General features: G+C 33.2%; 1 protein-coding gene across 1 annotated transcript in view; it reads right to left on the bottom strand.

Moving 5' to 3' along the window:
* The window catches only part of Pcdh11x (protocadherin 11 X-linked), a 571,726-nt gene that overhangs the window by 529,642 nt on the left and 16,773 nt on the right, over nt 1–25,311 (bottom strand). The window contains exon 2 of the mRNA XM_090325895.1: nt 17,225–19,708. Within this exon, the coding sequence (XP_090182021.1) occupies nt 17,225–19,708 (2,484 nt within the window). The remainder of the gene's footprint in view (nt 1–17,224; nt 19,709–25,311) is intronic.

Here is a 25,311-nt window from a genome sequence, read left to right as displayed (position 1 = left end):
CAAATCAAAGTACAGTTTGTTTCCACTCTTGCTCCCGACACATTGTAATCTAGCAGATTACAGAAATGAAATAAACAATGAAATTTTAAGTTCCAAACTAATACAATTAATTGGCACATATTAATATTTTATCTGGGCATTGCTACATGTCTGAAATCCAAGTACTTTGGAGGCTAGATCAGGAGGATCAAGTTCAAGTCCAACTTGGGCTATATAATGAGATCTAATTTTAGGAAAATACACACTAAGCCTGATTCTTGTACTTTCCTATATTACAAAGCTACCTCTACTGAGATTCATTCCTATTTCAGAAACTAGAATCCTATTTTTATCATTTCTCCCTGCTATAAGAAATACAATGTGAAGAGGTAATTAATCATATAAAGTAAAAAATAACTTGAATTTTGAGTATGTAAAAATTGGAAAATGGTAATCAAGGATACATGGCAGAATAGTAAACAAGAAATAACTCAGAACTGATAGCCAAATTCTGGTAAGACTCTAGATGAACGACTGACAGTTTGGTTGAATTTTAAGATATCACTGAAACCCTGAAAAATCTCTCAGCTTAGTTCATGATATAGGAAATGATACTAATATCAATTTTCTATCAGGTGAATCTTGGCGATTTGACTGAAGTGGATTAAGAAGGAAGAGAGCATGTATAAATACCTACTATGTGGCCAGTAACATTTATAGGTTATGTGATTTACTTATATATTTTATATATTCATCTCACTTTAATTTCTCAGTAGTCTTATGCATTTACAGTATTTTTGCTATTTAACAGTTGACTACTGTAAGGTTCAGTAATCTTAAACAGCTTTATTCAGCTAACGACCACAGTCATTATTATACTCTATAAACCCTAATTCGCATGTACATAATCTTCCTGCAGAATCTTTTGTTGTGAGGAGAGTTACTTTAGTTACCAATTCCAAAACTGTCCTTTACTTGCAATGAAAAATTGTTTCAGCTTCTTTAAGTGAAACACAAAACCTACAATTTTAAGGATTTTAGTTCCACATGCTTATGAGCTATTCTAAGAATCAGTTCATATAAATTCAGTTCATGAATTACATGTTGCTTTTTAGATACACAGGAGTCTTTCAGTCTCCCCTATGGAACAACAAGTTGGCCATTTTAAGTACTTACATGAAATATTAATAAGATATTTTATAATCAAGAGGTCAGAATCTTCACTGCCTTATGTGGACAGAAGTAATTATAGAGCAGTTTCAAAGGAATGTTTAATTACAGTGATAAAAATGATCATTCATGTAAAGCTCTCATTTCTCAAATTCTTTATGAAAATCTTCTCAATTCAGGTTCTAGACAGGTTATCATCTCTGTTTTCCACATGAAGAAATTAAGGAGGTGGGTTATCTCCCAAAGTCAAACTACATATATTAGATAAACATCATCTGGTTCCTAGAACTGTTCTGTGTATGTCAACTTCATTTTTCTTAGTTTTAATACAGTTGTTATTCAAGACACAAAGTTATCACACACCTTATAGGCTGCACATGTAGTAGTAAGAAACTTTGAGAATCAAAGACATTAACAGTCATTACCATATACTTTTATCTTTGAATTAAATCTAACTCTATGAACTTATGCATATGACTCTCACATTACGGTCACAATTATGATTCTACCATTAAGCCATCTTTTTCAGTAGTATGTAAAAACCATTAATATGCAAAATTTTACTTCTGCCTGTTATATTTTAAAATGCATTAAATTAAAACTTTCCCACTTGAAACTAAAAAGAACTTTGAGGTAAACATTGCTGTCCAGAGCCATAGCTGATACTTCTCAGGTTACTGTAAAGACTATATGTGACAAGGTTCGAGGGGAACTCATTCTACCATGTGGATTAATAAGGGTAGTTAGACTCCTGCTGAGATAGTTGTAGTAGAAGTAAGTAGGACTTAGTTCAGTGAAATATATTTTGAGAATATAGAGGCTTTCTGATATTGAGCTTGTGTTTCTATTTGTAAAACTGGAATTTTGTCATTTTGTATATAACTCATAACATATGATCAGAGAATTCATCAAAACAGAAAATCTACTGTGTTGAGAATATTGTCCCTGTTACATTATATAATCTTCACTTATAGTCCTTTTACTTGCACATTTTGATACTTCTTGAAAGGTAAAAGCCCTGAGATTCAAGAGAAGATAAATGACTATGCTGCTAATATCTGTAATTCCAGATTTAGAAAAAAAAAACAGTCAACCTAACTTTAACAACCAATTATATCTTGCCAAACTTATTTCCCAGTGTATTCAGTGTTTTAAGCACAGTCCTACAACCTAATAGGTACTAATCAAAGTTTTAGGGGTTGAAGTCCAGGGAATGGGGTAACAGAAGGGAGACAGACAATGCACTCATAATATTCAATGTATATATTTGCAAATGGAACTAGGAAAACTAAGGTGATAGGTAGATTTTGGAGTTATGGGAGGATATTAGTAAGGGATAACAATGATATAGATGCATTGTGCTCATAAACTGACACACTAAATAGAAATCACTTTGTATAATCAAAACAACTTTGAGATTCCACCTCACTCCAGTTAGAATGGCCATTATCAAAAAGTATAACAGATACTGGCAGGGAAGTGGCTAAATGTTAATGCTACTACACTGTTGGTGGGAGTGTAAACTTGTTCAACCACTCTACAAAGCAGTATGGCAATTCCTCAAAAGACTCAACATAGAGCTCCCCCTATGACTCAGCAATCCACTCCTGGGCATTTACCCAAACGTCCATAAACAAGAACATACTAAAGCTACTAGCACAACCATGTTCGTTACACTATTATTTACATAGCTAAGATATAGAACTGATCCAGATGCCTCTCAGTAGATGAGTGGATCAATAAGGTTTGGTTTTTATGCAATGGAATTCTATACTGCTATCAGAAAGAATGACATTGCCCCAGTTGTAAGGAAATTGAAAGACTTGGAAAAATCATTTTAATTGAAGTAAGCCAGATCCAAGAAAACATAAGCTCCATTTGTAATAATTAGTGTATACACCTAGGATTCTCCTATCAGAGGATCACAATGGCTCACAAGCTATGTACATATGGTCATATAGGATGAGGATAAGCGAAATAACTCCAGGATATGGAAACAAGAATTTTTCTTTGTGATTTTTGTTCTTAATGTACTATGTGGAATTATCTCTTTTCTCTTTTTTCCCTTATGTCTTATCTCATGATGTTACTGCATCAAACCTTGTTACCTGATATATTTTATATCTGTTAATCTATATAATTGAATTAGGGAAAGGAAGGAGGGAAAACAAGATGATTGGGAGGGGAAGGAGGAGGAAAAGAGGGACAAAAACATGAGAAAGGGTATCTATGTTTGACAAGTAATGCACCCACTACCTGACGAATGTATCTATAACCCTTCTACACAGTTCCCCGACAATAAAATGCAATAAAACATAATTAATGTATCCACTACCTGATAATGCAACTATACTCCCTCTACACATGACCTGAAAAAGAAACAGAATTGCAAACAACTTCGGGAAAAAAATATTTCCTCATACCTATAATCCAAGCTACTCAGGAGGCTGAGATCTATCATTAAGCTGAAGAGCTCAGGCGCAGAACCCAGACCCAGAGTTCAAGCCCCACAATCAACAAAAAAGAAAAATTTATACTCAATTTTCTTGCTAGATGCTGGTGATCTACCAATTGAACTTCATCTCCAGTCCTGCCTTTTTTCTGGTGATACTGGAGAAATCTGGAAGATTTGTCTGATTAGGAATCTTCAAATAAGACACTGTTTATATTTATTAAGTTATATTTTATTGTCTTTAAGCATTTGTGCAAAGGAATTGCCATTTGACAAACCAGTTTATGATACCCTTGTCCACTTCAAAAACTAAAAATCCACACACCCACATATGGTAAAAGTCTGTTCATTAGAAATGTACCCACGTACTATATAGTGTTAGCCTAATCTGCCTACCTATGCTCTACTTTCCTACCATTTTGTAAAGATTCTACAATCTGAAAGTATATTCACTGAAGAAAATAACCATTGATCTAACTCGAAGAATGTTAATGAACATCTTTATTTGATCTCAGGTTTAGAAGAAATCCTCCCTGATCACAGTAGAATTGAAACATTGGTTTCCTGCATGACTGTAGTTCATTTATTCTACCTAAAAAGTCTAATGGTACTGGGGATGCTGCTGAGGTTCTAGATTCAGTTTTCAGTACAGCCAAAGAAAAATAAGTGAATCATAATAAATATTTGCTTAACATCATATGTCATCAGGTATCATGAATTTTTTTTTGCTAAAATTCATGCTCTACTCTCCTTGTATATTGTTTAGTAAGGACATGGAAAGGAAGCTAACAGAAACAAAATCTCAACCTCCCATATTGTTTAGAGCAAGAATGGGGTTGTTTTACTTATCTGCTTATATTTAGTGAAAAAAGCATGTATCTGTATTTGTGTGTGTGAGTGTGTTGTGAATGCACGTCTGTGTGTGTGCATGCATAAGCTCTACCACTGTCATCCAAGCCTTCTGGCTTTTTCTTGGTTAATTAGACAGAAGATTTGTCTGCTTTTAAATGCTAGCAAAAAAGTGCATGTCTTAAAATTATATGTATACATTTTCTAAGTCTGGAAGAGAAATATATAGTTTGGAAATTATCAAGATAATTCTATGTTACAGTAGAAATTACCTACTAATTATATCTCATAATTTTTTTCTATTTCTCCTTTCAGAAAAATGATTATTTTGAGTCATCACAGAGGAAATGTGACAAAATGATTTCTATATGGAGTAACTATTCCATCTCTGTATTTCAATGTTATCATTTATGTAGATACAAGCACATTCTAATCAGAGATGTCAATAGTTATTTGTGATGGTTCATCATAGAAAACATTCCTTTATGGAGGACACACACAACTTTTCCTTTCAGTAGAGAATACTAGGAATATTTTTCTTTGAGAAATCACACACTGAGATGCTTCCTTTGATATAATGCCTAAAAGCAGCATGTGGTTCTCACATCCCTTTACATATGGACTATATCCAGATCAACAAAAGGGTTGAAATTTTTTATGTGAAATTTTCAGAGTACAACTCATAAATAGGAAGCCAAAGAAGAATCAAAATGTCTGAATTTTGTGGTAAAATATTTCTAGAATAAAAAATGTTACCATAAGAAATTTATTAAGAACAGTTTCTCCATAATATTTAAAGATAATATCATCTACTCATTTCTTGAGGGATTTTAACCTTACAATATATATGGCATTAATTTTAAGAAACTGTAAAAATATGGTGAAAAGAATAACATTTAGCCTGATATTTTTTTTTTGCCAGTCCTGGGCTTGAGCTCAGGGCCTGAGCACTGTCCTTGGACTTTCTCAAGGCTAGAGCTCTACCACTTGAGCCTCAGCACCACTTCCAGCTTTTTTCTATGTATGTCGTACCAAGGAATCGTCTGCGTGCATGCTAGGCAAGCACTTTAACCACTAGGCCAAACTCCTGGCCCCTAGCCTGATATTTTTATAAGCTCATGGGTAGCAGTCTTTCATCCATACTGTACTTTCTCTGGTGATACGGTTATTTTTATACTTGTTTTAAAACCAAGAATTACACTTTTACTTCATTATCCATGGTTCAGTTATTTTGGCTGTCCACCCATCGATGTCCTAAACAATGCAAGTACTCAGTATAGTAGTATATTATCTAGATCTATGGAGCCATCAAAGTGAACAGGATGGACAGAGGAACATAGGTTAAGATGTGAAAAATATGGGATACAAAGAATGGTAAAAAGTAGGGTGAGAATGTATGGATAAGAGTAAAAAGCATCTTGAAAAATAAATTGAGTCTTCTTTTCTATAATGTCATAGAGGAGAATTAGAAATATTTTTGTCATAGCCTTCATTTATCAGTTCTGTGTTCTAGAAAGTATATTTTGAATGAATATTACAAAATCAAATAGACAATTGAACACAGAAAAAAAGACCCTATCAGTTGTGGAATTAGTAATACATGATTAATACCTGAAAAAGAAAGTGGGTAAGGCATAAAAGTGTGAAGTAATTTAAAAATAAGACTCATAGGATATAGTTACTTTTTCTAGAAGTGACTGAATACAGGAGCATGGTAAATACTTTCCTGAATAGAATTAGGTATGAGCCTCATACACTATAACATATGGATGCAGGGTACTATACATTTATAACATTGCTATAAACATACACACACATAATGACTGTGAAAAAAAAAGTAGAATTTGGGATTTTGTTACTTTTATGCCTTTTTCTTTGTCTACTAAAAACTGAAATGTAGGGGCCGGGAGTTTAGCCTAGTGGTAGAGCGCATGCACGAAGACCCCGGTATAATTCCTCGGTACCACATACATAGAAAAAAGCTGGAAGTGGTGCTGAAGCTCAAGTAGTAGAGCTCTAGCCTTGAGAAAGTCCAAGTTCAGTGCTCAGGCTCTGAGCTCAAGACCAGGACTGGCAAAAAAAACCCTGAAATATAATAAAACAAAAACCTTACAATAAACTTAGGCATGCAAAGGCACTTTTAAAACTCATAGTAAGTAAGAGAAAATCTCGGTTGTTCCACAAATCTAACCCTTATATTATATCCTTCTCTATACTAAACAGCTTTCTTCATATCACTTTGCTGTCAGTAAAAGTCTGAGAAATGCCTAATTACTATTATTGAAACTCATGTTAAACTCCATTATCTGGCATACTTTAATGTCAAATAAGTGACTTTTACTAGTATTTAATTTGAGTACAATAAAAGGCACAAAATTAAACTGTAGTAAATGAAATTTGATACATTCTACATTATTATGCTGGGATGACTTAGATTATCCCTCAATGCTATTGAACAAAAATGACAACTTATAAAGATCTAGCTAATTCTATGACAATAAATATCACGATGTATCTAGGACTTTATTGGATTAATACATTTTTAGCTTCTTCATGTTATTAATAAATTTGTCAGACCCTATTGACAACAATCATTTGAAAAAAAATCGAAATATATGTTGCTGCAATGCAGAAGCACATTTATAGTTGTTTCATTTAATACAGATTACACACATTATGAACTGAAATTACATTAAAATACAACCATGTGTTTATTCATTTCTTTAATAATAGCTATAGCATAAAAAGTAAAAATGAACATCTGGAAGCAATTATTAGAAATTCTTGCATATTTTTAATTTTCACCGTTTTAGTCTTACAATTTTCTTTGTAGTGTCATTCTTAATACTAACTGCACTGAAAAAAGAAATGGTAGAAATTATCTACATTACCCAATCACAAAATTGAAGCTAACCTAATACATATTCCTCTACTGTATGTTGATACATAGTGCAGACAGAAATATTTACAAAAATGGTGTGCTCATGATAGTATAGACATATCATAATCTCTACAAGAAAGCCTAAATTAACAAACTTAATTTGAAAAAGGATGATTTCATAGTTATTAAAATTAAGTAAAGCTTTAGTACACACTAATACGTTACTATAATTTTTAGTTTAATAAGTTTTAATCGTATTGTGTAAGCAGAAGTTTGATATTGGTAAATGCAAATGTAGCTGTGATTTTTTTTGCAAGAGAAGTAAAATCCAAATTCAAGTAATTAGATAACAAAAGCAACTTAATTTCATCATATGTACTTTAATATTACCAGAGTATTGAACATTCAGAGACTATGGAAAGTTTATGAATAGTGCTACTTCAGGTACACTAAAAAGAAATAAGGTAATGACAAATTTAGAGAAAGAACATGCATGAACATGTACTGTAAATAAATAGAATATGTCAAGAGCTTTTAGTAAATGAATGATTGTATGTAAAACAATGTGAGTTATACAAAATGATTGTAGTTTGGAAGTGAGACAAAACCACCTAAAAGAGGGCAGGGATTTTGGCCTAGTGGTAGAATGCTTGCATAGCATGCACTAAGACTGAAGACCAGGGTTGGATTTCTCGGTACCACGTATAGAAACAAACACACTTCATAGAAGATGTTCAAGGAGACCATTAACACTAACACAGAAAGTTAGAAGTTTTCTGACACATTGACTAGCAGACATGTAATAACAACAAAGATATCTACAAATTAACTACTAAGAATTAACAAACACACACATTTTATGCTTCCTCTTTTGCAGCTTTTCATATTTTCTATACTACCAATTATATAAATTTTTCTCAAAAAAGATAGCTCAAAGTTTATAGAAATGATCTACTTTTACCTATAGTCCATTTTAAATACTGTTTGATCTTAATTAGCTGATATCAGTAAATAATTTAACACAAAGATCTAGAAAGAAATCATTTTAGAAGTTTCTTTCGCAGAAAAACTACACTTTAAGAAATTGTGTCAGGTTAAAAAAAGCTTCTATTTTCATGTTATGAAAAGCCAACACTCACAAAACAATTGAAAAATTCTTTTAAGAGACTCAAGATAGATACTTTTATATGAAATAAAATATTTAGGAATATTTCTCATTATAGTCTTGAAAGGAAAGGGTCATTTAAATGGAATAAAAGGCAGTAATCACCCTAAGCTGCTAGAGTATATGGAAAAAGAGATACCAGGCTGGTCATCATATAAGCATTTAAAATTTGCTTACATAATATTTATGTAAACAAAGTCTACGAAGCCACAGTACTGTATAGTAGAACGTATAAACTCCTGCTTTAATATCTTGTGCCTCCCCATCTTATTTACAATTAAATTGAGACTGTAAAATCCCTTTATAACTATATCTTGGTATTTATAGTACACTGATTTCAGACTACACAAATTTGGCTTAATTTTTACATTTCTTAGAATTATTTGGATTAAAAAATATTTAGCAAGATCAAATGGGGTGCAACTGTAATGTTATTCTGTAAATAATTTATACAAAAGTAAGTTTTACCTTTCTGTATTTCTCAGTATTGGTTGTAATTATTTAATATTATAACTTAAAAGACATTTCTCATTACCAGTAAAAAGAGTAACATTCAGTAATTATAATAAACTTCAATATGTTAAGGCAGCCAGAAAGCAGACGTATTCCTGGAGTGTGACATCATTTCAGGGTTAAAGAGTTCTGTGTTTTGACAATGAGAACATATATTTTAACAGAGTCTTGTTCAACATATTATGTAAATATATATTCTAGTATATACTAATTTGAAATGCTGAATAGGATATAGATCTCTTCTAAATATGTTTAAATCAAAGAACAATTACAATAATATATAAATTTTAATGAACATATATGAAAAACAAAACCTTATTTGTACTTTTCAAGATGAAATACAAAGCTTAAATGATTCATGAAGCATGTGTATATCATATCCATAAGGATCCTTTATACTACCTTTTTAGTCCCAAGACATTTCTAGTATTATTTTTTAAATTCTGTATGTAGAAATAAATTGATATGTCATTCTTCCAAAAATACAATATATGCCAAATATGTAACATTTTTGTGTATGAAATCTATTAAGTGAAATACAGAAAATGAGTAAACTATAAAAGGCATGTTATGAAAAACTATACTATATTCAAAAATTTGGAGCCAGAAATATAAAAAGTTATTTAAATTTTATTTAAGTGCCTTACATTTTCCTAGGTAATTTCTTTCTTTCCTTTCTTTGAGGTAAAAAGAGTAAGTTTATTTGAAATTGAAAGAGCACCAAGAAACCTGAAAAAAGTGATACTCACCATTTAAAGAAACTCCCAAAAGGAGTACATTTTCCTAAATAGTGTCAAAATTAAGACATAATCATATTTACATACCTTCTCTTGATCCTGTTTCTATCACCCATATGACTGTAGTTATGTCTCATAATAAAACAATAACAATTTTTTTTTGCCAGTCCTGGGCTTGAGCTGAGAACCTGAGTACTGTCCTTGGACTTTCTCAAGGCTTAAACCTCAGCACCACTTCTGGCTTTTTTTTCTAAGTATGTGGTACCGAGGAATTGAACCCAGGTCTTCGTGCATGCTAGGCAAGCATTCTACCACTAGGCCAAACTCCCGGCCCCCAATACCAGATTTAAAAAAAAAAATTTTGCCCGTCTGGGGGCTTGAACCTAGGGCCTGAGCACTATCCCTGAGATTTCTCAAGGCTACCACAGCACCACTAGAGCCACAGCACAATTTCCCACTTTTTCTGTGTATGTGGTACCAAGTAATCGAACCCAGAGCTTCATGCTTCCTAGGCAAGTACTCTACCACTAGGCCAAACTCCCAGTACCCCAATGCATCTTTAAGAGAGAATACAAATGCTGCAATGAACATTGTTGTGCTAGTGGATTTAGTATGCCCTAGATTCTGGATGGTTGGGTAAATGCCAAGTAGTGGAATTGCTGGTTCATAGGGGAGTTCTATGTTTAGCCTTTTGAGGCACTGCCATACTGCTTTCCATAGTGGTTGAACAAGTTTGCACTCCCACCAACAGTGTAGTAGTGATCCCTCCTGGCCACATCCCCTCCAGCATCTGTTATTATTCGTTTTCCTGATCCTAGCCATTCTAACTGGAGTGAGGTGGAATCTTAGAGTTGTTTTGATTTGCATTTCTTTTATGACCAGAGATGTTGAGCATTTCTTCATAGGCCATTTTTGTTTCTTCTTCAGAGAAGACTCTCTTTAAGTCTTTGGCCCATTTTTCAATGGGATGGTTGTTACTTTGGAGATTAGTTTTTGAGTGATTCAATTTTTTGAGTTGTTGATATATTTTAGATATGAAGTCTTTGTCCGTTCTTTGGTTGGTGAAGATTTCTCCCATTCTGTAGGCTTCCTAATTAATTTACTAGCTATATCCTTTGCCATACAAAAGCTCTGCAGTTTAATGCAGTCCCACTTATCCAGCCTTTCTCTGATTTGTTGTGCTTCTTGGTCCTTATTAAGAAAGTTTCGACCTGTGCCAAGGAGGCCTAGTGTATCTCCTATTCCTTCTTGTAACGTTTTCAGTGTGTCAGCTTTTACCTCCAGGTCTTTGATCCATTTGGAGTTAATTCTAGTGCAGGGTGACAAAGAAGGATCCAACTTTAGTTTTCTGCAGGTGCTTAACCAGTTCTGCCAGCACCACTTGTTGAAGAGGCTGTCTTTCTTCCATTCTATTTTTTTGGCTCCCTTGTCAAAGATTAGGTGGCCATAGGTCTGTGGTTTAATATCTGGGTCCTCAGTTCTATTCCATTTGTCTTCAGGCCTGTTCTTGTGCCAGTAACAAGCTGTTTTGTTAATTATAGCCCTGTAATAGAGTCTAAAGTTTGGAACTGAAATTCCTCCAGCGCTGTTCTTTCTGCTAAGAAGTGTTTTTGCTATATGGGGTCTTTTATTATTCCATATGAAATTTTGGATTGCCTCTTCTATTTCTTTAAAGAATGATATTGCGGTATTGATGGGTATTGCATTGAATTTGTAGATAGCCCTTTGCAAGATTGTCATTTTCACGATGTTGATTCTTCCAATCCAGGAGCATGGGAGGTTTTTCCATTTCCTTAGTTCTGCTTTAATATCCTTTTTTAGGGTTTTAAAGTTTTCACCAAAAAGGTCCTTTACTTTCTTAGTTAAGCAAATTCCTAGGTACTTTATTTTCTTTGAGGCTATTGTGAAAGGAGTTGCTTTCCTGATTATTGCCAGGTTCCTATCACTGTTGGTGTAAAGGAAGGCAGTTGATTTTTGAGGGTTAATTTTTTAGCCTGCTACTCTTCCAAAGTTTTGAATCAGTTCAAGGAGCTTGGGAGTAGAGTCTATAGGATTCTTTAAATACAGAATCATGTCATCTGCAAAGAGGGATAGTTTTACTTCCTCTTTCCCTATTTGGATCCCCTTTACGCTTGCTTCTTGCCTTATTGCACTGGCTAGGAATTCTAGTACTATGTTAAAGAAGAGTGGAGAGAGTGGGCATCCTTGTCTCGTTCCTGATTTTAGAAGGAATGGCTTTAGATTGTCACCATTAAGTGTACCTCCGTTGATGAGTGGATCAACCAGTTGTGGTATTTGTACACAATGGAATTCTATGCTGCTGTCAGAAAAAATGACATCAACCCATTTGTTAGGAAATGGAAAGACTTAGAAAAAATCATATTAAGTGAAGTAAGCCAGACTCAAAGGAACTTAGGCTCAATGGTTTCCCTCATTTGTCATAATCTGTAGAAACCTTGTGATCTACTAGCAGAGATCTGCAATAGAGCAAAACCTTGATACATAAGGCCATATAGTATGAAGATAATTGAAAGGACCTCCAGGATATTGAAACAAAAGCCATATAATGAGTGATTGTTGTCCTTAATGTACTATGTTATCTCTCATCTCCTTTGCTGTCCCTTGGGTATCTCATAGTGTTACAGTATCTCACTTTGTTATCTGATATATTGAATTTATTTGTATTTGGTTATTTGAAATTTGATAGGATAGGGGGAAAACCAAGACGGGGGGCGTGGGGGGGAGGGTAATGGGTACCAAGACATGTGAAAGGGTATCAATGTATGTGAATTAATGTACCTACTACCTGACAAATACCATGTAACCCTTTTATTAATCACAATAAAAAAGAGAGAATATAAAGAACTTTACTGTCTCCTAGTTGGAAATAAAATACGTGAAAAAAATGCTCTTTCTTCTAGAAATTTGCATGCATTAAAAGAAGGATGATTACAGTTTTTTAAATTATCAAAGTAGTCAAAACATGATTACAGTCAACATAAAATGTTCTAATTTTTAATTTCTATAATCAAAATTTCAAGTAATGTTAGGTAACTGTAATTGATAAATTGATAATGAATATTTTCCAAATAGACTACATGCATTTGATTTTTTAAATTATTAGTTGAATAGTCTTTAAAATATTTTTCATTCCCTGGATACGTTCCAGAGAAAAACTTCCATATAGTTCAATGTCACTTCCAAATTCCACAAGATGATGTTTAAACTCTACAGCAATCACATACCACATAGATTTCCATGTTTCAAGACTGACGTATTAATCATCACTGTGTACACAATGAGCTTTATATTTTATCACAGTCCTTGACACCCCAAGTAAGCAGAGACAATATGGCAGCACTGTTATAATAATTCATTGTTCCTTCCCTGAATTTCAATTTTTAATTGCCAGATTACTGCTAAAGAGAGCACACGGATCATTGCAGATCATCACTTTTAGAAGGAAGTTTGTTTGCTTGCATTTATAGTGGGAAATTAAAATTACATAATTATTAATCCAGGCCAAATTGGGCAATCAAAAAACAACTGAAATATTTCTGGGAAAGGAACAGAATTATGTTTTCACTAGAAAGTTATATCTCACTGCGGATTTTAATATTGATGTCCTGGAATCAGTCTACGACAAGAAAAATAACAAGTTATCAAAATCACATGGTTATTTTCTAGGAGTCTTTTTTTTAAACAATTCATATGGTTTATTTTCATCTTTTGCGAAATAAAACTATATAATTACTACTAGTGGTTATGTATGTCTTTCTCCCCAGTGCCCTGGGATTCCATACGTCTTTACATTGTCCCTCTTCAGCCCAAACAAGCAGCTGCTGTGGAAGCAGGCCCATTTTTAAAACGTACAAATCCCTGTCCACAGCTGCTTGCATCAGGGCTGAGGTCTTTGATGAATCCTTGATTCCTTCTTACAGGTCTTCCGGCTTGTGGCCAATAGTGAACAGTTCATTCTGGCTATCTTGAGTTGAGGAGATTTAAAAGCATAAGATGTTGATACTGGTCTAGGAGTCTTAATTTGTCAAGTATGCTACAGAACTAAAATTTATGTACTACCACATGCATGCACAGAATCAAAATTGGTAATTTAATAATACCGAATATCTATCAATTCCAGGCTTCCTCAGACTACACTCGTCATTTGTATAAATGTGTAATTTCCAATATGATTTTATCCATGAATTATCACTGGGTAAATCTCTCAACATTCTTCTCACTCCACTTCTGAAGTTGAAAGACTATTTCAACTTTAGATTTCAAATAGAAAGAATTAGTTACATTTTTTTTTAAATCAGGGAATCAAGTATTTGATGTATATGTCTTCCTAAAATAGTCATTTGGTTTTCAAATATACAGCTTTAAATATTTGAATGAAGGACCTATGTCATTACATATTTTTCATAAAATCCTTCTATGCCGAAAGTAAGAAAATTCATACAGAATTGACATATATGCTTATTATTTTCTATACTATTAAGGACCAAATGTTATCTGTTTACTATGAAAGTTATTAGGAAAAGGTAATCCGTAGATTCTTTCTCTTGAATATAATGGTTCAAAATTTCATTGCAACATATACAAAATTACCCAGCATAAGTTATGTCAAAATTAGTGCTAGGGAAGAGAATCATATTTGCCAGTTATGGACAGTGTCATATAAAACTTAATGCTACAGAATAAATACTCCATATTTTTCAGAATACCATAGTAGATAATATTTGAAGCTGTATGCTACTGGTTCATCTGCTATGTAAGATATTCAGGAGACTGATAACTGAGGATAGGGATTTTTTGGATAGCCTGGGAGAAAAAGTCCCTAAGACATTTATCTCTGATTTACCCATAAAAAAACATAAACGTGGCAGTGGCTCAAGTGGTAGAATGGTAGCCTTGAGCAATAAGATTAGGGGATAACATCCAGGCCCTGAGTTCCAGCCCCAGGACTCACACAAATAAGTCTTCCATTACCTGTGCTTCCCTTGATAAAATAAAACTTTTCTGATTTATTTCCTTGTATTTTAATCTACTTTTATTTCTTCAGGTACAACTTTCTAATTCAAGGAGTAATGAAGTACTAAATGCAAGTATCACCCTAAGCCAAAGTTTTGAAAATGTAGATCTTACTTTGGATAGAAATTGAAATACCCATCTTCAGATAACAGAATAACTTTTTCTCTCCTGCAACAATGATTTTGATTACAGGAATTAGCATGCTTCTCCATTTTATATGATGCTTTTCTAGGAAGTAGACACCTATTGTATTTAAAGTTTAAATATATAACATTTTTTAGTCACCACTTATCTTCTTATTAGCATCAGAGAAAATAAGATGTCTCTACTGGCATTAATGATAAAATAAAGAATATATAGAAATCAATAAATATTGTACATATAGCATAAAATGAATATATTCAAGATTTTAGTAAAATAAAACTTTATCTAAATCCACTAATCAATGTAAAGATATTGAATATTAATATGAAACAACTATTCCCAATTAAAGTAAAAAAGTTTTCACTTAAAGTGTGAAAAATCAAACTATTAGTATGATGATATATTGATTCAATTATATATCATTTAGTGAATGGAAACTTAATAAAAAAACAATAAATCATTGGTATTTACTCCTCATATTTTGACTAATTCTAGAAGTCATTGTTTTATATTTAGATGCATAATATAAAATTCTATCATGGGGAAATTATTAATCTTATTGACATTCATTGTATGATTGTAAAATTTTTTAAGTAAAATGAGGATATTTGGACAATAATCTTTCCTTTTTTCATGCCTTGGTTAATTTATCTTCATATTGCCATATAATATAGTCGAGCTCATAAAATATCTCTATGCTTTCAGAAACACAACCGAGAGCATGTTCTACAAACATACTTCATAAACCAATTAAAATGATGATCCAGTGGGCTGGAGGTTATGCCTTTAATTGTAGCTAACTCAGGATCACAATCTCCAATAAACTACTCAGAAAAACTCAGATGTGTTGATGTGGCTCATGTGGTAGAGTACTAGAAGCAAAAGAAACCAAGGGACAGCTCCTAGGCCTTGAGTTTAAGTTCAAGAAGTAGCACAGAAAAAAAAAATAATCCAAAAATGCAATTCACTAGTTCCACCTTTTGTCTGCTTTATAAATCAAGTCAAAATTTTCCCTAGGAAACCATATGCAATTGGGATATACAACAATCATATACTGATCTAAACAAATTATTTTTCTCTTCAAAAAGAAAAATGATACATGGAGAAAATTAGAGGGTTTTTTGAATGATTAAATTTAAAGAAAAATGTGTCCTGAGGATATTTTAAGTATCTATTATGTATGTTACCCAAAATACACCAATGTAGAAAATGACACAGTTCAATCTTATAGATATATTAAGTCTAAGCAGATTTTTATACCCTTTATTCATTGAAACTGAGGATACTTTATTTGAGTTAAAAAGACAAAATAATAAAGTGAACATGTGGCCTGATTTTAAGAGAAGAAAGCATAGACAAATTTCACCACTTTATTAAAGGAATAACTAAACTTAAATCACTTACCTTACTGAGGAATTTTGAGATAATTTGTGCTCATTTCTCCATGGAATACAGATGAAGAAAAAACACACTGTGAAAACTTTTGTTTTCATAAATGTATTGGGTTTTAAATTGCTGCACATATATTTCTTGAGTCTTAATATGCTCTTAGTTCCCTTCATGCCCATTAGAGAAAACAAACATCATTATCTTTAAGAATTTCTCCTGAGGGGCTCTGAATACCTTGCACAAATATGCAAATATTTAATTGGTGATGTAAAATAGAAATCGCTCCTTTGTGGTAGTTTGAAAACAAGAGTGAACCTTTACTAATTTTTCTAACTCCATTCTTTCTGTATTATGTGAATACAGACTTGATGAACTAGAAAAATTTTGAGTTCCTAGTATGAAAATGATATTCTTTATGGAATTGGAAGCATAGGGGAGTATTGAGAGGAAGATATCTTAGTGTTATTTAATTACTTTCCTCAGTGGAGCTGGAAATCGCAGCACCAGTAACTGCATTAGAACTGTTTGATGGTATCTGCAAAGCTTTACTGCAAAGTACATAGCCAGTCATTTCTGAGTCTAATGTACACAAAGATACTGAGAGTATAGCTATTATCCTTGCTACAGAGTTTTTTTTAGTATATTCTCATACATCCTTTCACTTTCAACAGGCAAAATTTACACTATTGTAATTTTCATTATTATCACTTTATTCTTAACTTTCTTGTGATTTTTTACCCAAAATGAATACATATGAATTCATATATTTAAATAAATTCATGTTTACTTCAGTACTATACAATATTGCTTTAGCTTTTTGTCAAAGCTAATGGAGACTTTAAAACTCAAATCAACTGGAAATAACAAAAATCTAATTAAAATTAGTATGTTTAATTAAATGGGTTACCTACCGGTCGGGTGTGGACAGACACTGGGGTTTTGAAAGTTGTCATTGAATAGCTGCACTCAGAAACACTGTAGGGATCAGAACTGCTGGAAGAGCACTTGGAGATGGAATCACAGCCCACAAAGGTATTATCGAGAGGCAGTTCCTGGATGATGTGGTGCTTTGAATTCAGTGGGGTTTCAGGCTGTATCTGGAAGCCTGGCTGTGGAGAGGCAGATTTGTAGTGCCGCGCCAAATCAGGGCTTTCAGGCTTGAAGGTAGTAGGAGTAGTGCCCCAGGTGTACTTGCCCATGGTTTGCTCTTCTAGTTCAATGGGAAGGTCTAGTGTGACACTGTTTCTATCATTATCAACATCATCTGCCTTTCCTTCTTCAATAGTGACAAAGTTGAGCAGCAAGTTCTTTGGGGCCTGCTTCTTTTTCTTTTTCTTCATCATTATCATCTGCCGGTTTTCTGGGTTTGGAGTAACCCATTCAGAATTTTGCTTGTTTTTCTGAGAAGCCTTAAGATGTGATGGATGGCGACACCTTACCACTGCAGTAATGAAAATCACCAGGATGACAGTTAGGGTGCCAGCAACAATGGCAACTATGATCTTGACATTGTCACTGCTTGGTGAGGATGCATTAGTTGTTTCAGTATTAGAAACTGGTGTTTCGAAGCCTTTGCGCACCAATTCTCGAACCACGGTGTCGTTGGTCACTGTCTCATTCACAAATAGATTGACAACTATAAAACTAAAGAGTGAATCAGGTTGTCCCAAGTCCATAGCTTTGACTATCACTCTATGTAAGCCAAGGTCTGCAACAACACATTTCTCCTTCAGAGTGATGTTGCCTGATATTTGGTCAATTGCAAAGAGTCCTCTAGTGTTTCCTCCAGTAATGCTGTAAAGAACCTCTGCATTCATACCAGCGTCGTTGTCAATTGCGAGAACATTGAAAACTACTGTGCCTGGACTAGTGGAAGGTGGAACCAATTCATAGGAGTAATTAGAAGGAGGAACCACAAAAACTGGTTTGTTGTCATTGACATCAACTACATTTATTGTCACTTTGGCAGTGGAAGAGTGTGATACCCTCCCACCATCTTCAGCCTTGACATAGAAAGTGTAAGATTCTTGTCTTTCTCTATCAAATGAAATATTTGGCCTAATGACACCAGTCTGTGGATCAATAGTAAATTCATCATTCATGTCTACAATAGAAAGTGTAACTGCAGAATTCTCTCCATAATCAGGATCAGTTACAGTGATTAGTCCAACTGTGCCATGTTTTGGAAGGTTTTCTGGAACATAGAAGTTGTACTCATTGTGAGTGAAAATTGGGCTGTTATCATTTTGGTCAAGAACCGAAACAAACACTGTCGCATTGGACACTAATGGTGGTATGCCATTATCAATAGCCAGAACTGTGAAATAATATTTTTCCTGCTTTTCTCTGTCTAGATTGCTCATTGCAGTCAGAATGCCTGTACTACGGTCCAGGTGGAATCCAGGTGGAGCATCAGAGCCCAGTAGGTAAGTGATTTCAGCATTACGACCAGTATCTGCATCTGTTGCACTTACTCTGGTCAATTGTGAGTCAGGTGAATTGTTTTCAGGAATAGAAAGACTTATGAAAGACTGTGCGAAAACCGGAGCATTGTCATTCTCATCTTTTACTTTGATGAGGAGCATGGATGACTGATTCAAAGGAGGTTTGCCAGCATCTGCAGCTAATAATTTAATGGCATATTCTCTGGTGGATTCATAGTCAAGATATGCAGCAGTCTCCAACAGAAATTGATTACTAAATACTGGTCTCAGTCTGAAAGGAACTTCATGATCTGTGAAGCAAGTCACTCTACCATTATGATCAGCATCCTTATCTGTCACAGTTATAAGAGCAATTTTAGTGTTAAGCGGAGCATTTTCTGAAAGCATCACTGTGCCATTGGTTGGATTGACAATGTATCTGATGTCGATTGAAGGGACATTATCATTGACATCTGTAACATTTACCAGCACCATAGCTCTTGCTGGTGTTGATCCACCATCACTTGCCAAAACCAGTAACTTGTGGCTTTGTGATTCTTCCCTGTCTAGTTGTTCTTTGACTGTGATAAGTCCTGTAGTAGCGTTCAGGTGAAAAAGTCTCTTGGCAGTGTTGGAGACTAGATTGCTAAAATAGAAATTGATTTTGGCATTTTCACCAATATCAGCATCAGTGGCATGAAGCTGTGCTACTGAAGAACCAACAGGAGCATTTTCTGGTATACTGACTTCAATTTCCTCTTCCTTGAATATTGGGTGGTTATCATTTGTATCAGCAACACTTACTTGCAAAATAGCTGTACTAGATCTTTGAGGGAAGCCACCATCTTCAACCTTCACTTTCATCACATAGGTATCCTTTTCTTCTCTATCCAATTCCTTTTGAACAATCAGTTGTGGCACTTTTTCTCCTTCTGGTGTTTCAATAACATCAAGATCAAAAATATTTTGTGCCTGGAAAATATAAAGTGAAATACAAGCTTGCATTAATATAAAATTATACATCCAATCAAGTAAAGTAAAGCACCTTCTATCTGGTGAATATAACATAACCCTTCCATTAATTACAATAAAAATAATTTTTAAAAACTTAAAGCAAATATATTTTAAAATACATGGAAAAAATTCAGATTGATACATGAAAGGTCACAAATGGATATCAGAAATCTTTGGTTCTAAGATGTTGGTCTAAACTCAGTTTAATATTGTGATCATAATCAACTTGATTAATCTTTCTAACTAAATAGAGCGTTTTGCTGAAAGATGCTTTGGCATTGTACTTATTTATAGTATCATGTGGTAATAAATGATATTCACTTATATAAGTGCTCAAAAGGAAGAACTATGAAGAATTGTTTAAAAGTAATTGTTAATAATTTTCAAGTGGTAAATAAAGATATAAGCAAATTACTCAAAACAATTACAAATGAATTTTAACAACTTACTCTTGAGTTTAGTTGACCAAGAGACTTTCACCACCAAAAATAACAAGCAATATAAAGTATCAGTGTATTAAATGAATATCACATCTACTGAATTTGGCAAACGATTTTGACAGGTGAAGAAAATACATTATGGCCCAAATATGAATTTATATAAAATGCACAGAACTACTGTTTTTTACAGAAACATAAATATGATATTATCGAGTCCAGAGATATAGGTAACTCAGTTTTAGAGTATTTCCCTATCTGGTACAAAAACCTTCAGCAAGGCAGGGGAAAAGAACAAAGGAAAGAAAAGGAAAGGAATAAAAACAGGAAGTCAGGCAGAAAGTCAGGTAGGAAGCTGGAAAGGCAGGAAGGAAGGAGGGAAGAAGGGATGGAAGGAAGGAGGCAAGGAAGGAAGGAGGGAAGGAGGGAAGGAAGGAGGGAAGGAGGGAAGGAAGGAAGGAAGGAAGGAAGGAAGGAAGGAAGGAAGGAAGGAAGGAAGGAGTGAGGGAGTGAGGGAGGGAGGCAGCCTAGTTTGAAAATTAACAACATATTACTTTTTATCTTCTATTTTTGGCAGATTGCATGGCTTGAACTCAGGACCTGTGCACTGTCCTTGAGCATATTTTGCTAAAGGCTACTACTCCACCACTTTGAAACACAGTGCCACTTTTTTTTAAATGAGCAAGTATATGGATTGAAAGTCACATGCCTAAATTTCAACTTGGAAAAATATCTTGGGAAAGTATTTTATTTTCACACCTATAAAGCATGGGAATATTTCAAAAACAAAAACAAACAAACAAAGAAAAAGCCAGTTAGTGTCCCTCTCTGAACCACGATAAGATGAGCCAATGGATTGAGTAATGTTGACTTGGCTCTCAGGGAGAGACCTGTCCAGAGTTACTTGTAACATTTTGAAGGGTTAAAGTAGAGATCAAGTGGATAAAGGACTTAAGAGTGTGGAGATGAGGGAGAATGAGGACAAGAATTCAATCTATATCCTAATGAATTACGAGAAGTGAGGGAAGGGTTGAGTTGGGAGGGATGTGTGAGAGTATTGAAAGGGCTGACACTGGTCAAGATGAATTGTATCCATAGACTGTTTTGTTAAATCCAACCCCTTTGTACAACAACATGAAGAAAAGAGAATAGATCAAAATTTCTTAATTTTCTCAGAAAAATAAATGATTATTATATACATGTGTATTATATACATGTGTGTATATACAGGAGAAAATATTTTTTTTGTATAAGACAATTTTCTATACAGTTGATAACATGTAGTAAGGGTAGGTTTTGATCTCTCATTTATATGGGTTATCATAAAAGAGCACAATAACATTATTTCATGATAGTATGTAAATAGGACCCTAAAAATTAAAAACTAACACAGCAAAATCCCAGGGACTGTCAAAATTTATGGAAGTTCAAAAATATATTCTGTATCAGATTCTTTATTACTATTATACTATATTATTATTCTGTATCAAATTATATCAGATTTTTTGTGTTTCGGCAATACTGGAGATAAGAACCAGAGCCCTAAACATGCTAGTTAAATGCATTACCACTAATATATGTCCCTAATGCCACATTACCTTTTTAAAAATGTATCCACGTGTTGTAATACCTTATTCACAATTCTTTATAATACACACAGTTACTTATGTTTTATTCTTATGAAAAATTTAAAGATATTACTGCAAATATAATATTTTGCTGTGGTATACATCTGCTTTTATTTAAATACAAAGCAATAAAATATTGTGGACTAAAGATAATTGTTTATTATGGAATTTTACACAGACCAAAAATGGTAAAATTATCAATTTTCTCAATATGATTTTTAATCTTTTCCAATTATCCATCCAATAGATATGATTTTCCTTGTATAAAGAAGTAGACAGGGAAAAAATATGTTGAGTGAAGTAAGGCCCAGAGAGAAAAAGAATTCATATTTCCCCTTATATGCTTTTAATCCATATAGCTGAAATGTACATTTTTATGTATAAATTAAAAACATAATTAGAACAGTGAACCTTCTGGTTATTATTTTCTTTTCATATATAACATATTTTATCTATTTACACTGTAAAAAAGCAAATAAGTCTTTAGCCCTTAAACTAAATATTTTAAGAAAAAAAATTTTTTTGCCAGTCCTGGGCTTGGGCTCAGGGCCTGAGCATTGTCCCTGGATTTTCTCAAGGCTAGAGCTCTACCACTTGAGCCACAGCACCACTTGTGGCTTTTTGCTACGTACATGGTACTGAGGAATCAAACTCGGGTCTTCGTGCATGCTAGGCAAGCACTCTACCACTAGGCCAAACTCCCAGCCAAGAAAAAGAATTTTGTGATAATAATAAATAAGAATAAAGTATTTATTGTTGGAGTTCCAGTTGCACAATGGGTTAGCATGTGGTACTTAGAAGTATTTATTATCATTACATCTAAATAAATTAGTGCTTAGCAAAATTAATGGCTCATTTTCTCCTGTTGATATTTCAAAGGATTTTAAAGAAGGTTCATATGTGTCATTTTGATGTCCAGAAAAATAGTTTTTAAAGTTCATATATATATATATATATATATATGATGAAGCTGTTACCTCTTCACACCATGATACTCAGTATTCTCTTAGGTTCAAAGGACACACAGTGGAAAGTAAATACCTTACTAATATAATGGGAACTAAATTCAACCAAAGAGAAAACAAAATTCAGTCATTAAGAGTTTCATGATTCTACTGATTTTAAAAGTTAATAATAGAAAAAATGTATTAGAAGCTACCGAGTCAAAATTTAGGGTAATATTCTATTGATATTATGGTAAATATTGGTGTTGATTTATAATTTTATTTATTTCTGTGTGTATATTTGTTCTCTGCATATTTAATTTGCAATTTTATATGACTGTAGGATTTTTGAATTAGGCCTTATTTTCCCAAGTGAATAAAAGGATACTAATGTATATTGAAAAATCAAAGAAGATAATGTACTCTAAATTTTATTTATTTTATGTAAAATGATAGCAGTCTTTTAAGAGCATTTTAAATAGTTATGTAGAAGGGCTTCAACTCAACATGTCAATTTATGTATATAATACAGCTTAATTGGTGTCACTGCTTGCATCACACCTCTGTACATACTCTGTACGTCATCTCTGAAACAAAATTAAAAATAAATGAAGAAAAACAATCTTAAAACAGTAAAATCCTGAGTTTCCCTCATTTATACTAAAAATACTGAATCTTAAAACATCTTTACTAACTCTCAAGGTGATGATGAAATATCACTATCATCTAATGGTTAAAGTTTGAATCGCTCTTTTCCATTTTATGACAAATTTGTTCAATATGAAAATTAGTTGTAAAATATTTTAAGCCAGCCATGGTGGATCACACCTGCAATTCTAGCTACTCAGAAGGCTGAGATCTGAGTATCCACGGTTCAAAGCCAGCCAGTCTCACAGACTATAGTGCCTGGGCTGATGTCAGATCCTCAGATCTCAGCTTCCTGAGTAGCTAGAATTACAGGCATGAGCCACTGTACGAGGCTGCACATTTCATTATCGCATAAGGTTTTAATAGCAACATGGTTCTAGCATGCAATAACTGTTAAATTATATATACACGTTCTTTCACAAAATAAAGTATGTGTTCTGTGAGAAGATTGTATGAAAATGCATTCTTTCATATATATTTAGATCTTCACAAATGACATACTAACATATTTTTCAACTTCATATTTTTCAAGGTACTTAAACAAGAGTTACCCACATGTCAAACACAAATAATCTTCAAGAAACTTTGGGAGAGATTTCTAATTTGTCAAAATACGATGCCAATAAAATCTCAATATTATAGACTGATCATTGCAAGCCTATTATCTGTGTGATCTCTTTTAAGAATAATGGATGAATATATCGAATAGTATTCTTTTCCCATGGTAGCTGACTCAACTGATATTCACACACAAGTGATAAATTAAAAGAACATAGAAATTGTCTTCTTTATGTATGAGAATGACATAAGTTTAGAGAGAAAAATGTAAAAAGAAAAAGAAATCTGAGTCTTAGTCATCTTTCTAACTTTATCATAAATGTGACTTTTCACAAAATGTACACAAAATGAAGGTGATCTGTACCACCCAAAACTCCTAATCTACCAATAACTATTAACTATGTGTATAAGGACTTTACTTCAGAAAAGATCTGGAAATCTTACTGAAATATTAATCCTCTGCTGACAGCACTATATATAACTCATGCAGATATATTTGTAATTCTCTTAGAACTTAATATCAAAATGAATGTGAGTACAAGGTGATAGTCCTTGAATTGGTACATATAAAATGCACATATAATTTCTAAGAACATCACATCTGATTACCAGTAAGCATTAGTTAAGTGAAGAAATAAAATAATTCCAGTTCTCAAAATATAAAACACTTGACCATTCCTATTTTTATATCATATTCTATGTAAACACTAGATATTCAGTACTAGCTGACTTTTCATCTTACCTTAAGTTACAGAAAACAGCTTAAAAATTAGTTTCTGAAGTAACAACTTTTTTTGTTAAGGATATATTAAAAACTAAAGTGTCAGAAGCTACTAAAGTTTTACAATCTAGTTATAGGCATTTATTTTCAGAGTAAATTATGACAAATACTGGATTTCGTTATCTGACGAGCATGTAACTTCAGACGTATAAAAATGCATCTGGGAAATGCATATATATGCAATCAAAAAGAAGAAACAAAAATTTTAAAAAGAATATAACATGCCATATGTATGTAAGAATGTACAAATATAACAGTTGAGTAATGTAAGAATTATTTCCACAGAGTATGATGATTTTGATTCTGAATAAATGAAATTGATCACAATTACACAAAATTGCCATAAAATTATGGACTTTCTAATTATTTTATGTAATACAGAGGAATTTATTTCACTTTTGAGTAATATTTCTTTCTAAATTAAAAAATGAGCTTTGAGATTGCAAATTCAAGCGAAAAACTGCTGAAATAGCAAAATGCTAAGCATATCTGAGACTTAAATTCTTTCTAGGAGCTGACAAAATCAAAGAACAGAAAGTTGATGTTGGATATGTATTCCTAAGGG

The sequence above is a fragment of the Megascapheus bottae genome, chromosome X, assembly GCF_031878675.1.
Source record: "Megascapheus bottae isolate mThoBot1 chromosome X, mThoBot2.hap1, whole genome shotgun sequence".
Lineage (NCBI taxonomy): Eukaryota > Metazoa > Chordata > Mammalia > Rodentia > Geomyidae > Megascapheus > Megascapheus bottae.
Note: the sequence above shows the minus strand (reverse complement) of the source record. Positions and strands in the feature narration are given on the sequence as shown.